The 15,589-nt window shown below is 34.8% G+C and overlaps 1 protein-coding gene across 5 annotated transcripts; it reads right to left on the bottom strand.

Moving 5' to 3' along the window:
- Window positions 1–730: 730 nt before the first annotated feature.
- Window positions 731–14,645, bottom strand: LOC109048006 (adhesion G-protein coupled receptor G2-like). Of its 5 annotated transcripts, none has more exons than XM_042732916.1 (33): window positions 14,424–14,645; window positions 13,036–13,127; window positions 10,350–10,849; window positions 10,178–10,247; window positions 10,013–10,051; window positions 9,859–9,920; window positions 9,355–9,482; window positions 9,031–9,052; window positions 8,890–8,927; window positions 8,655–8,782; window positions 8,344–8,458; window positions 8,141–8,208; window positions 7,910–7,951; window positions 7,714–7,790; window positions 7,553–7,602; window positions 7,335–7,377; window positions 7,223–7,251; window positions 6,983–7,128; window positions 6,781–6,904; window positions 6,352–6,563; window positions 5,388–5,608; window positions 5,034–5,189; window positions 4,440–4,610; window positions 4,052–4,174; window positions 3,909–3,954; window positions 3,711–3,814; window positions 3,487–3,608; window positions 3,121–3,392; window positions 2,901–3,000; window positions 2,415–2,698; window positions 1,978–2,079; window positions 1,745–1,885; window positions 731–1,320 (listed from the first exon to the last, which is right to left on the bottom strand). In XM_042732916.1, exons 1-33 carry the CDS (start codon window positions 14,489–14,491, stop codon window positions 1,211–1,213), a joined length of 4,005 nt encoding a protein of 1,334 aa, XP_042588850.1. In that variant the 5' UTR covers window positions 14,492–14,645; the 3' UTR covers window positions 731–1,210. The 5 variants fall into 5 exon arrangements, with proteins under 5 accessions (XP_042588850.1, XP_042588851.1, XP_042588853.1 ...); XM_042732917.1 differs by having other exon boundaries at window positions 6,983–7,125; XM_042732919.1 differs by having other exon boundaries at window positions 7,553–7,590.
- Window positions 14,646–15,589: the final 944 nt, after the last annotated feature.

The raw sequence follows: 15,589 nt of genomic DNA, 5'->3' as shown, positions 1-15,589 counted from the left end.
TAATGTGAAATATTGTTTTCTATTTTAATATATTTAAAATGTAAGAAACATTTCTTATTAGTAATGATGAAAACAGCTGTGCTGCTTCAAATTTTTGCGGAAACTGTACATTCGAAACAACAGCATTTCATTGAAATAGAAATCTTTGGCAACAGTATGTCTTTACTGTCATTTTTGAGCAATTTATTGCATCCTTGATGATTAAAAGTATTAATTTCTTTAAAAAAAATGGTATTATACATAGTTGTGGGTAGACCTGAAATCTGTGAAAGCATAACACTAGACAAAGTATGCAACATTATAAGTTAAAGACAAATGTGAATAGACAGAATTTCATGTGTCCAAAAGATAATAAAATGGGATATATACTTGCTATTAACTGCCTCAAACATAACTCGTGAACATTTTGTTTCAGTAGAAGCCTTGCTCCTTGTAAACATAACTTTTATTTCCTGGTGGATTTTTAAAAAACTGTGCACTCTGATTCATGGAAACTGGGTAGCATCCAGCCAATCAGATTGGAGATTGGGCTATTGTATGACATTTAAGCAACATGCAACAAAAACTTCAGAACCTTCATAATACTATTCACCATCAGATTGAATGCGTGTGCGTGCGTGCATGTGTGTGTGTGTGTGTGTGTGTGTGTGCTTGTGTGTGTGTGTGTGTGTGTGTGTGTGTGTGTGTGTGTGTGTGTGTGAAAAGTGTTTTTGTAAAGAAAACTATGAGCTAGACCTTCAACTTGTATTTCTTTAGTTATACTCTTATGTTGTACATTTTATTCTTTTGAAAAGCTATAAAAATACAAAAATAAAATACATTATTCTGAATGTCCCAGACTCATAGATATACATAAAATAATCAAATCATTGAACCATATTTTAAGCACATAATTTCATTTCATAAACAATTATCCAATTTTTTCCAACTGCACTATTATCCAACTACTCACAGAAAGAAATATGCAACCCAAACCATCAGATATTTTTGTTGTTGTTGGTTTAAAAGGTTTTACATTACTGCGGTAGCTTCATTATTTAATTGCATTAATTAAAGTGCTTCATTTGAAGTAATATTCCTGTTGTATATACAACACGCAATACTTTATGTAAATTTAAAATAGCAGTGAAATACAGTGTGTCATTAGACCAGACCACACACATACATTACATACATGCACACACACTCATACCGGCTGTGATCAGGTCATTCAGTATGACCTCTGACCTCGGTACTGGTCATTGATCTCATTCAAAACCACATCAGAACCTGAGCTGGGCTCTTCTCCTGCAGTTATTATCCTGTCGTCCATCGGGTTGCCTGTAATCACAGACAAACAGCTCAAATTTTGCACTTCTTTCACAATAGATCTAATCTGATTATTCAAATAGCTTAACATTCAGATTTATTATTGAACTATATGTTTACAAGCATAAAAGATGCTTTCATTTACATTAAACAGTTAAAGGAATAGTTCTCCCAAAACTGAAAATTCGCTAAATTACTTTTGGATTATTGTGATACTTTTATCAGCTGTTTAGACTCTAATTCTGACGGCACCCATTCACTGCAGAGGATCCATTGGGGAGCAAGTGACACAATTATTCCCTTAAAAATAGGTTCTGTTCTGTCTAGTTCAAAAATCAGTTAGCATCACCTGCTGTTTCAACTAGGAATTTCAGGTAATAAACATGAAAAAGGAAAGATGATTATTAACACAGCCTGTCTAGCAGGTAATACTCACTGACGTCTACGGGCGTATCAGATGCCAAGGTGTCATGGTTCAGGAAAGATGAGCTAGAATTGTTAGAATTCGCAGAGCGGAATGAAAACCCTCTTTTTTTGGTGGCTTTGTTTATCTTTTGCGTTGCTGTGCGACTCCATTCTGGTACATAAAAGAGAGAAGGCCAGTAATTAGATAAATATAACACATAAAAGCAAGTCAGTCATTTGCATGAACATCTAAAGGCCTCTCACCTGAGTTTTCTGCCAGCCTCAGGCTGCCACAACACAGGTATGTCCTCCATTGTCGTCTGACGTTTTCTTTCATGGCACAATGGAACACAAAGATGAAGAATCCTGCCAGGGAACAGGTACATTAGCGTCAGCATTCCATCAGAATGCTAAAAATAAACCCTGACATGTTTTACCTGATAATATTATGGATTCCACAAAGGAACTCTGACACAGTGGCTTGCGTAATGTGAAACTAATAAACACAACCATCCTGACAAATGAACAGAATTTATAAAAATCCTTTTTTCTCCCTTTCAGATTTTCCAAGGAAACCACACTTTTTACTTTTCTTGCAAAGATAAGTAGTGCACATTAATACCAGAGACGTTTTTAAGAAAGAAAATAGGGTAAATTTAGCCATCAAGAATGGTAGAGCACTTGTACAAATTGGGACCTACCTTGTAAAGTGTTAAAAATAGCAAACAGGTACATGAAGGGAAGGTTAACAGGACCCCAGGCGAAGAAAGCGAAGCCCCAGGCGAGGCCCAGAAGCACGGTGAGTCCAGCCACACTGCGCATCTCCTGCCAGCTGCTGCGATTCTGCACATTGTGAGGGTTCTGCTGCTTAATGCGACACAGCTGGATCAGTACCACGATAAACATGGTAAAGTTCAGCAGGAAGACAAGACAGAAGTACGCCACCACAGCAACATAGAAGACAATGTCGTTTTTTATCCAGCAACTGCAGGGAGAAAACACATTTTTATAAAACATTGTAAGATAAAAGCATGAAAGAAATGATAAAACATATTCAGCAGGGTTTAATTTGACATTTAAAGTAAAAAATATATATATATTTTTTATTTTCTATAATTTATATAGAATATATTTTTTATATATTTCATATCAATATAGTTCTGAGAATAATTGGGATTATTACTCACAAATCGTCAGTCGCTCCGCTTGCATACCTCCCATATGTCACAAGGCCATAGTGGTCTTTGTTAATAGCTATGACTATTATGACTACCACGAGAGGAATGCCTTTAAAGAAACAAAACATTATGAGCTCATCTGCTCTCAGACAGACTAAACTATTTGAGCCTTCAAAAACAAAGCATGAACTTGTGCGAGTAAAATCGAAGTAACAAATCAGTCACGTACCCCATCCAGCAAGTCCTATCTTGACCATAAAGCGGGTGATGTAGGTGTTAAACACCTTGACGAGGGCCAGATACATCTGCACAGCTTCCAGTGCCATCCAAGTAAAGGATGCCAGGAGGAAATAATGCAGGAAAAAAGCAGTGGAGATGCAAAGACCCACGGCATCCGGGTACAGAGCCAGCCAGGCGTCCAATAGGAACACCAGGTTTAGCAGCAGCAAGGCCAAACACAGCTGAATCAGGATCTTAGACGGGATGTCTTTGCGCAGTTTACTGTCATGAGACAAAAAAACGTCTTATATAGATAGACAGATTAAATTAAAACAAAGATAAGTGGTGAGTCTCCACAGGTAAGAGGGATCCATACCCAAAGGCCAAATATGTGAGCAGGGTGACAGAGAGGAAAATGGCTGAGAGGCCACAGCCGATGTACGTAATGTATGTCAGGATTTCAGCATGCAGTCCACTGATGGTAGTCTTAGAAATGTCCTGTCAAGCAAAACACAATTATAAATAACATCCCAGAGAATCTAAATATAATATTAAACCAGGATATGTCAGGTCATTTATATTCTTTGTGATGTAACTTACTAGCAGGATACCGAAGCTGGTCAGGTGACTGCAGGCGCATTGAGTTTCTTCAGCAGAAGAATTAAGCACATCACACCCAAAAGAACTCCAGCCACCCGAACCACCTTTGAGCCAATGACCAATGGTTAAAACACATGAATTAACCCAACCAAAAAAAAATCTATTCACTAAAGAAGGGAACATTAAGAGACAACATACCATTTAATCCAAAGTCCCAGAATACACAGGAAGCTACATAGTTAGCCTGTGGAGGAATAAAAAGAGAGTAAGATACGAAAGCAGTATTGTATTGAAGTACAAATCTGTTATTGTGTTTGTTGTGATATGTTATTTATATTGACCGGAATGGGCCCTGTGTTCCGCAGGGTTATCAGCACTTTCTTCTGTAGACCAGAGATGCTCAGGTTAGCCACACTGCTACTCACAATCCCACTGTTTATTTTACGTTCACCCAGTGCTTTGTCCTACAAAAAATATATACACACATATTATATATATTAAATATATATATAAAAGAGTCACATGTATTAAACTAAAGCTTCTAACACAATAACTACACCAATAAAAACATACTGTAAATTGTTTTGAGATGTGCTAGCCAGATAATATCTAGACTAAGTCATAGATCACATCAGTTCACATTACACCATTCAGCTAATTCAAACACGCAGCAGTCATCTTAACACAAAGCTAACTAATTTGAATCAAAAGCATTGCTCTGCCTCAGACCTGAAAGAAGGTGCTCTTCTGGAAGAAGTTGAACTGGACTCTGGATGCGAGCCGCTGCTGTTCTGCCGTGAGGTTCTGTGTGAGGGATGCTGGGAGGGTGACTGAACCCAAAGGAGTGGATCGAACCTGAACCATCATGTTTTCAGTCTCCATGCTGGGGTTACTTCGAATCTGTAATTCCAAACACAGCAGAACCAAATTAGCTACTCTGACCCATAAAACCCTAATTATTGTGCTCATCAACATGTACAGTATTGTCACTTCATTTATGTAGTGTAGTGTATACGGCCATGATAAGTACTTAAAGTGATATAAAACTGATCAACAAAAAAACATAACAACAAAAAAGCAATCATCCCAAAAAATACTACTATAAGATCAAAAAAAATATTATTATTATTATTATTATAAAATAATAATTTAATTTAATTTAATTTAATTTAAACCAGTCAAACCAGTATAGGGCCAGCCTACACATGAATAAACATTTGTATCTCTTTTTTTATTCTCTTATTCTACATTAGCTAGCAAACAGCAGCATTTCCATTATCTATAGTCTGTAAGATGAATAAGAATGAATGAAGGAGATGTTACCTGCACACTAGATGCTTCGATTAGGGAGAAGGACGTCTCCTGAAAGTTGGTCCCATCGACTTTCTTCACTGCCAGAGCCAGTGACTGTGAAACTATTGACTGACTCGTTCCTGATACAACCAGTTTAAGACCCACTGTGTCCACAACCCCAATGGCTTGTAACCAGAGACAAACAGCTTGACTGTATACAGTATAACAGACAACATTTATTATTGAATCTTATGTACAGTTAAAAATTGATTTTAGGTAAATGTACTTTCTAGGTAGGCTTGACTCAATACTTTAACTATTATGTCATAATAAAAAGCATGGGACAAAACAGTAATAAACCTGGCCACAGATGAATGTGTCTCACCTCTTTGAGAAAGGAGTCATTACAGCTACAGGAACATCAAGGAGGTTGTTGACAATATTGACAGAGGTGTTTGCCAGAGCCAGGCTGATGTTGGGCCCAGAGAGGAGTGACTCTAGCTGTGATAAAATCTGGTCCACCTGACTGGTGTTTAAAGATGAGGAATTTGCACTCAACTTCAACAATCCTTCAGCATCTAATGTCCCTGACATGGTTGTAGACACTATACAAAGAGGGAAAGGTAAATATTCAGTCGTTTGGTCAATTGATCGATCCCAAATTCATTCTTGAATGCTCCTTCAAGTTTTCTTTCTACAAATAGCATTAATAATTACATTGAACTTATGACAGTAACAAGGTGAATCTCATTAAACCTGTCAAGAACATGTCTGGGTCACATTTTACCCCAAAATCAGAAATGAAATAGAAAATTATATTTTGCATAAAGAAAATAAAATGATTTTGTCAAGAAAGACAGTTGTATAGTATTTGTTTATCATGTTGCTATCATGTTAGCTTATTTCCAACAAATTGTACTGTAAAAATAAAGTCATAATATGAAAAAAAACCTTGATGGTCCTAAAATAGGCTTTAATTTCTTAAACATAAAAAAGTTAAAAAAACAGTAGCACTTTATTTTATATAGACCAAATCTTACTGTTAACTAGTTGCTTATTATCCTGCATATTATTAGCATATTGGCTGCTTATTAGTACTTACAAGGCACTTATTAATGTCTTATTCTGCATGACTGCATTTTAGATCCATTAATCCTACACCTAAACTTAACAACTACCTTACTACCTTACAAGTTTATCCAGGCAAACGTTGTAGTTAATAGTGAGAATTGGTGCCCAAAAGTTTCTGAATACATTTTAGTGCATTTTGAGATTATTTTTAAATTATTATTGTTTTTTGAAGGTTAAATGTGCCCTCCCATAGCCCTGTTTTACTGTATTTAATTACCTGAAGCTGTTACATTAGCAGGAGAAGTTGTTACATTCACAGACTCTGTTGTGGAGACTGTAGCATTGATGGTGCTTGTGTTCGAGAGGGAGGTGCTTGTGAAAGATGGAGGAGTTGTGGTACTGTTTGTAAAAGTGGGTGCAGATGAATTACAGCTGACATTCAGGGGAATGACAATACTTGGGCTGCCTTTATAGTTAACACCTGTTTTGCTGTAAACATATGAAAACATAAGAAAACAGATATGCAATGTGTGTGTGATGAAGTTTTAAGGACATATATACAGTACACCTTCATGCATAAATTATAGTACTGTATACTGTATGTGTTTGTGGCAGAGGAATATTGCTAATAAATACAAACAGCATACATATACCTAATGACATTAATGACACACTGTATGCAAAGAAAACACTGAACTTTACTAACCAGTAATCTGTTAACAAGTTTACTCTGTCTGACTCCATGCAGCTTTCAGAACTGAAATTTGTACTTAAAGATGGCTCCCATATGAAATACTTTCTTAAAGGATCCAAAGAATAAGAGCAGACAGCTGAAAATAATCACAACTATAATCAGATATATATTTAGAAACTAATCTGATATAGCTATGTTTACAGAAGACACTTACCTACTGTGCTTACAACTCCATTTAAGGTGAAGTTTTTCTGAAGTTCAGAGATAGCCTCTACAGCTGTGCGAACATCACACGGGTCCATAGCTGCGTCAAGTTTCAATATAACACTACAATTGCTTGCAGAGACCTCGTCCTGACTGCTTGGCCCGGACAGGAAGGAGCAGTACATTAACCACCCATCAACTGCAGAACAAACTTTACCATAAAATCATGTTGCATTGAGAATCAACATACCTGTTTATGCAACCACTCACACCTACATCCTGCAAGAGTCAGAATTGAAAATAAGAGACATGCACCATTTTAAGACCAAAAGACTTTCTAGGCTGACATCAAGACATCTTACCTGAAAGTGATTTATGAGAGTCTGCACACTGTTACATGCAGATCTAAAAGGCAGAAGTAGAAGAGGACTGTTAAAGTGAATTACTATAGTATTTATGATATTTAGTAGATATCCTGCAGTTTAGCTTGTAGAGTATTGTGCTAGATGGTCATGGGTTCGATTTATTTGCTTTCGCTTTTTGACGACAAAAAGATACAATAAAAATGGTCTTAACTCACGACATGTTGCTGCATGCTGAGTGATTCAACAATGAAAACTGTAGAAAAATCTAAATAACAAAAAACAACAATAGAAGGATCAATAGAACTATCACAAATCAGTATGTAAGTTATGAATAAACATCCAGTGTTCTGAATTTAATACTACACATGATACTTACGGACTGTTGAACCATGTTGGTGGAATTGAATATCAAGTATTGGTTAAACTGTACATTAAAATGGTAATAGTAGAAATCTAAAATAGAGGAGGACATGTAAATATAACCTTTGAGCTGAATTACCCTTCAAATGCATTTATATTTGAAGCAGGGTTTTTGTGCATTTACAGACTCTTACATGATAAACTTGTCTTACCTGAGTTATTGCAGTGTGAGGAACAATTACATGTTTGCGGTGCTTTAGGGAAAAACAAAAGATATGTTAAAACATCATGGCACACTGATTGTAAATGTAGTTGCTCATTAACATTTTTACATATGTCGAAAACCAACAAGGTCTTTATAGTATGTAACATTTCTGAGCAATGAAATATCTTTCATTTAAAGCACACAGGTTTATTAATAAAGAGGATAAAAGAAGCCTTACGTGGGCTAGTAGGACAGATCTGCTGATCACCAGTAGCCAGTGGAAAAATTGCATTTGTATTGTTTCCACTATGAAAAGGCAAGAAATGAGACAGAAAACAAAGAAAACCAAGTATGAAAAAAGAATTTTAGGTTGTATCTTACTCAATTAGCATTAATGTAAGCGTGCTACACCATTCTTTTCCAGTCTGTGTCTAAACTTACCATGAGATGTTCTGTGGTCCTGCTGTACATACATCAATTCTGACTGTCTGATTGCATTTGTCATATTGTCCAGAAAAAATTGGTGATATATAATCTGTATAACCTGCACACACACCTGTGCACATCACATCACATCTTTTAGAAAGATTATGTGATACTCAGATAGTACAATTTCTTTTTATTCCAAGATGGAAACAATCTATACACAATGCTTTTATTCTACATAAAACAATATAAAATATTAATTGCAAGCAAAAAAGAAATAAAAATACTATTATTAAAAGTCAAGAATTAGGGGAATTTTTACTAACCCACTCTTTCTATTGTTCCCACCAAACTGACACTGACATTTTCTGAGTTCATCTTCACAACAGCGTCACTAATGCAGCAAACATTGGCAGGTGCACTCAGCATCAGAAGAATATTGCACAGTGCATCCCTGTCAGAAAACACCAGGATGATGTAAGAGAAGCTTATAGAAGTGCAATGATTGTATCTATTGTTTGAATATGTTTAATATGGATGAGAGCAGCATTTGACACTGACTTTGTACTATTTTTTGGATCACACGTGACCTCCATGTCCTAGTAATGGAAAATAAAAGCAAATGTTGTGTATGCTTCTCAGATGAACTCTGATAAAATGCCAAAATGTGCTGCTTGCAATGACAACTGAATCTGCACTTACTTCAAGCCTGGGATTCTCTGTACTGCAGAACAGAAAGAAGACCAGATTCATTTATTAGCTTTTCAAAGCACAGTAATTTTTAGGCAAGGGAAATAATGGAAACTGAAAGCTCCTTAAACATCTCTGATTAAATAACGGAGGTGTCAGTCATTAATGCATGATGATAAAATACATAGGTTTTTTTTAAGTTGAAGAAAGACAAATTACATAACACATAAATATTATTCAGTTTGAAAGTACTGACATGTCTGAAGGGCCTTAAGTGAGAACATTTTTATGCATTCATTGATGAGAAAAAAGGCTACCACAGTGTAGAGGGGTTACCTTATGCTTGTAGTTGTGATAGGCTCAGCTGTTACTAATTTGCCATCAGAGTTCTCCTCCACCACTGTCTTAACCATCCGCATGGAAACTGCACATGCAATTAGTTTGCTTTTGTAAAGCTGCTCAAGCTGAAAAATACATTTCAGATGATTGAGTTTAATTACTGCTTTTCAAAAAATGACAGAAAACTGTAAAGCATTTCCATATTTTTGGACACTGTAATTGTTTTATATACTGTTAACTCGCATTATTAAAAATATTATGGTATAAAATGTTGTTATATGAAATATTATGTACAAGTATTTTTATATATTAAAATATAATATGGTCATAACAAAATATGGTCATATATTAAATCCAATTAAAAAGGTTAATACATAAATATTATATAATTTATATTTTTATGTTTTCTATATTATTAACAGGTATAATACATATTAAAATAAAATAAAATAAAGCTTCTCAATATCATTTCTTCTAAGTGAGGATCATTCCTGTACTTACCCATGTTTTGATCATTTCATTTTCAGCTGTTTTTGTTACATTAACGGTCATCCAGTAAAATGCTAATAAAGACCAAAAGAGTCAGTTATGCATTGTATTCCTTACATTTAATAGAAAAACAGGCTATTATGTTTGCTGAAGTTGTAATACTTACCTTTCGCACAGCTTTGATTGAAGTTACAAAGTGTGGGTGCTGTAAGTAGACAAGAATGACTGAATGTTAGATATTAGAAGAGGGGTAAAATGTAAAAAGAACATGCAGAAAAGTCTAAACTGTGGTTTGGTACACAGAGGGTTTTTTTAACACTGTATGTCTTACCGGTCGTTGTTAATGTTTGGTTAATGGTTGGTGTTGTATCAGTTATATTGGCAGAAGGGGATGGTCCGGGCTGAAGATGATATTAATAATGAGTTTATTAATATGGTGCCTGACAACATACTGTAGGATGTAAATGGAACTTTGGTGCTAATAATGGTGTTTTTGTACTTACTGTTGCTGTAAATGTTGTGAGGTTTGTAGTTGTTTCAAAAGAAGTCATGTTTCCAGTGGATGTGAAGCTTGCGGTTGTTTCAAAAGAAGTCATGTTTCCAGTGGATGTGAAGTTTGTGGTTGTTTCAAAAGAAGTTGTGTTTCCAGTGGATGTGAAGTTTGTGGTTGTTTCAAAAGAAGTCGTGTTTGCAGTGGATGTGTATGGTGTGCTTTCCGTAGTACGATTATCAGTGCTGTTTAATTCCGTTGTTAATGTTGTTGCTGGGATCACTGTGCTTATGTTAGAAGATGCGACTGTGGTCTCCACCATTGTAGTTGTATTTTGCATAGTAGCATTGCTTGTTGTTAGTGGCAGTGTTGATGAGTTATTGGGACCTTCGGTTGAAGATGAATGTGTTGTGGTAATATTATCTGTGGTTCCTCCAGTCGCTGAATTTTCAGGTCCTGTAGATGGTGTGGTGGCTGAAATCCCAATTGTTGTGCTATTTGTGCTCAATGTTACTACAGGAAAAGAATAAATTACAACTAATGTATTACTATAACATTCATCATGTTATAAAAATTTAGACACAACATAATTTGATCTCTATCAGAATATTAGTTGTATATATTAAAGATTTAATTTAACTGAGAATGTATGGCATTTATAAATAAATACACACACTGCTATTGGAAACTTCATTATTTTGTCTATAGAATAATTAAATATCAGTCTCTCTGGTAAGCATCATCAGCCTGCTGTTGTTGTTTTTGTAATGAAGGGCTACTCTTTATCCATCTCTTTCTTTTTGTCTGTCCATTGAGCTGATTCATAAGCATAAGTAGAAATTGGCTTTGGTTTTGTTCCAGACTAAAACATGTCCAGCAGGTTGACTGAGCTATATTTGTATGGTTGGTTCAGTTAGGCTATTGTGTTTCAAAGTGATCACAGCCCAAGTCTTACGTGACTCAGCTATGCTCCTATTACAGGAATCCTAAACACAATATTTCTGAGATGTTCCTTTTTACACTATAGGAGAGACATGCAGACACTTACACATAGTCTGAAACAAATTACTGCTTATATACGCTACATACAATGAATATGGAAAAAATGTTAATATACAATGCGGTACAAAAAGAGAGGACAAAATCTTGGATTCAAAATGTTAGGTTTAAAAAACATCATGATGTAACATGAATAAAAATTATTTAAGATAATGCACCAAGGTTTCCAGGTCTCTTAACAAATCTGTGACATTAAAGGGGTCAAATGATGTTGCTAAAAAAAACATTATTTTGTGTATTTGGTGTAATGCAATGTGTTTATGTGGTTAAAGGTTAAAAAAAAACACATTATTTTCCACATACTGTACATTATTTTTCTCCTCTATGCCCTGCCTTTCTGAAACGCGTTGATTTTTACAAGGGCCAATCTTTCTGAAAAGCAAGGTGTACACTGATTGGCCAGTTATCCAGTGCTTTGTGATTGGCTGAATACCTCAAGCGTGTGACGGAAATGTTATGTCCCTTAACATACTGTGATGTGTGTCCCGGCACGACAAGACAAAAGCAATAAAACCCATTATAAACGAGGCATTTGTTGCATCCAGTGGGGACGTTATTACTGATTACAATGACTAGTACTGTCTTTTTATGCATTGCGTTGCGTGGCACTGCAAAAACATAAAATCATGTCTGCATTTGTGTTCGGAGAAACGACAAACAACAAGCTCTAACAGTTACTCTACACTGCTCAAAACTCGCGTTTGAATCATCAGTGGCAAATCCTTTACATATGAAAACGTACTTACGTACTTGGAATTTCACTTTATAGAAACAGACACCGAAATTGTATACTCTCACAGGAAACAGTCCTTGTCCTCCACGAAATGCGCTGCACACATCTGAATATTTGGGTTGAACTGTTCCAGAACAGTGTTGTAAATACAACTTAACCACTGATTTCTAGTTGTGTCCTCTTTTGGAAGGCCAAACAAAGTAGTTTCGCTTTCACAACGAAACACACAGTGACAGCAGCGGCAACAGCAAGAATAAAAGCCACGCCTTCTTTCTTTGGGTGAACATTTGGGCGGTGTTATGCAAATCTTCCCACATCATGATGTAGACATGTGGGGGCGTGTTAGAACGAGCCGTTTTAGGTAGGAGTGGTTGACCCTTAACTTTTATAAAGAATATCTCTTTAGATTTGAGACTTTAGTCTTTGCAACTTCACAGATCTTCTTTATGCACCAAGAGCTTGTAACACGCCGAAGAGAAAGGAAAAGTTGAAATTGCATCATATGACCCCTTTAAACTTGAATACATTTTATACAAAATGTCAGATTTCTTCCATTGAAACAAAAAAATGCTCTTTGGATCATCTTGTTCTACACAAACTTGTTAAGTTCATGCAGCTCATCATATAACAGATTACATAATTAGCAATGCAAAACCTCTATATTTTCAATAGAAGACTTTTGGGTTGCATATGTCGAAATGCAAAATACAGGATATTGAAGAGCTTTTGATCGTCATTAGAAGTTACACAAGCCATTGTGTAATGTTACTACATTGCACAAACAGGCATTACATTTCATTATCATCTAGCTTTGTTCTATAAACTCAAATGTAGAGTAGTATTGTGGCATAATAGGTGAGCAAACAGGAGGACAATCCCTAAAATTAAGAAGAGCATCAGACCTCACCTGGAAGGCACAGTAGGAGCAGGAAAAATACATAATCCAGATGGCTCCAGCATCCAAAACTCCATCTACTCAATCGTTTGGTCGCCATTGCTCTAAAAGATACACAGAAAACTCACTCACTTTGCAACAGACACAAAAAATGACTTCAGAAGTTTCAAAGTAATAAGTATTACATTTTGTGAATTTGAACTGTAGTGATGTAAATGTAACTATAGTGATTGACACTTTAAGTCAATACACTGGCCATGACGTGACTCCCAAACAAAAGACTGGGACAGGTAACATAATTAAACTCATGAAGCTTTAACACATCCGCTTCCTGGTACAACTCAATTCACATTTCATTCAGCTACTTCAATATAGCTTCAATAGGTATTTCATAAATACACAAGGCTGAATTTACAGAATGTTCACAAACATTTGTTTAACCTTTAGTCTGGTTTTTCAAGAGCTTTCAATTGAAAATCCATGGTGGGTGTGTATTTCAAATACAAATACAACTGACCTGATCTATTGTAAATTTTTTATCTAATGTAAAAGTAAATGTTATCAGAGATCAGACATTAAGTAGAAAACTCAAACTGTAGAGGAGGGTGCTAACAAATGCATCAATCTAATTTAAACTTAACAGTATTTTTCTTCTTTTTTGCTGCAATATTCAAAATCTCACTCTAAAAAGCACAAACTAATGCTAATTTTTTTTATTCATAATTTTAATATTGATATTTTTTTAAAAGAAATTTAAAATATTTAATGTCTTCATATTTTCAATTATATACTAACTAGCACTACCTAAAGTTAATCAAAGGTCTGGGTTGGTAAGGCTTGGAAATATATGATACATTTTTAGGAATTATAAATATAATATTTGAAAGAAAAGCATTTATTTGAAAGAGAATAGAATATTTGTAACCTAAATGCCACTTGATCAGTTTAATTCATCCTTGCAAGATAAAGGTCTTAATTTCTTTCAGATAAGTAGCATATATTGAATATCACATATAATAAGCTATTCTAAATTAGACAGTATTTTGATTATTTGATAAGGTACCAGTGGTTTAACTAGTCTCTCAATACATAACTTACAATTGAAAGTAATGTTTCAGTATATAATTCATTTATATAACAATTTAGTTATAATACAGTATATAACTGAATCAAACATGTACTACCTACCCCTGTAATTAACAATAAATAATATCAAATACATTTAAGTAAATAACAAGAAACAAACCATAAAACATTAGCAAACCAACAGATAATAAAATGTAAATTTGCTCATTAAAAAGGTATTTTTTTAGCACATTGCTAAATTGTAAACATAAAATGAACAGTAAATACGTATTTATTCATTCACAATTAATATGAATTAATTTTACACCACATACCTTGTAGACACTTGCTTAGAAAACATGCTGTGCTTCACATCATGATCTGTACCGACACACCAAACCATGGATATATTCTTCTCTCTGTTGACAGCCACAGCCTGGTTTCCCACAGAATAACCAAAATGTGTCCTTCCAGACTTCAGAAAAATCTAAGACAGACAAAAGTTTCTTAGTATCCGAAAAGACGTTTGACTCTCAGGTCTTGTGAAAAGTATCAGTGAAGACTGAGTAATGTGCACCACCCACCTTAAATCAAATCTTGAACACACACCCAGCCTCCAAAGCACAGGAAGTCAACTTCCCCTCTAGCAAAGCTAAATGTTAACTGTAAATCAATAAATCATTATAAGAATCCTATTTGTCAGTAAATACCCTTATATTCATATTTTGAGTATATTGGGTTAGATTTGGAGCCACTGAGAACTGCAGAAAAAAATTGCATGATTATATTTAGAGATATTTTAAAATAAGCTGAATTAAAATAAATATTTTTGAGCAATAAGTCATAGATTAAAACACATTTATATACATTTATATAGTTATTGTGCTGTGGCTACTGTGACTTATTTATCTCTTGCAAATCAGTTTCATTGACTAACAGGTCAAGCTGCTTTTTACAGGCAGAGCTTTTATTTCAATGGAATGTAATAACCGCATTGGGGTTTGCGTAAGTTCAAGTTGTTCCACCCATGCCTGCATCATACTAATGACTTTGTACACCTGTCTCATGATTTGAACAAGAGCGGGTGGGGTTTGCATCTGACTTCAGCTTCCCCTTGTTTTGTTTTTTGCTGTTTACCTGTATCCATAAGAGCAAGATTTAATCTGCGTAAGTTTAAACCCATTTAATATTGAAGGAATGGGTTCCTGGATCCACCATGGCCTTCATAAATTATATTTATTATCCTTTTGCATGTTTATTGATCAAGTTATTAATCAATATTTAATCTCATATATTGTTAGTGATTGAATACATTTATTATTTACCACATACTACTAGTAATAGTCACTAAGATGAACTATGTTATTGGAGTGTGTCTTTCTCTTGTTTGTGAGAAGCTTCTTCCTTTTCTAACTCCATTTTACTCCTTTCAGGTTAAAGTTCATAATATATATATATATATATATATATATATATATATATATATATATATATATATAGG

The sequence above is a fragment of the Cyprinus carpio genome, chromosome B10, assembly GCF_018340385.1.
Source record: "Cyprinus carpio isolate SPL01 chromosome B10, ASM1834038v1, whole genome shotgun sequence".
NCBI classification, from domain to species: domain Eukaryota; kingdom Metazoa; phylum Chordata; class Actinopteri; order Cypriniformes; family Cyprinidae; genus Cyprinus; species Cyprinus carpio.
This window is presented reverse-complemented; position numbering and strand designations above follow the sequence as displayed.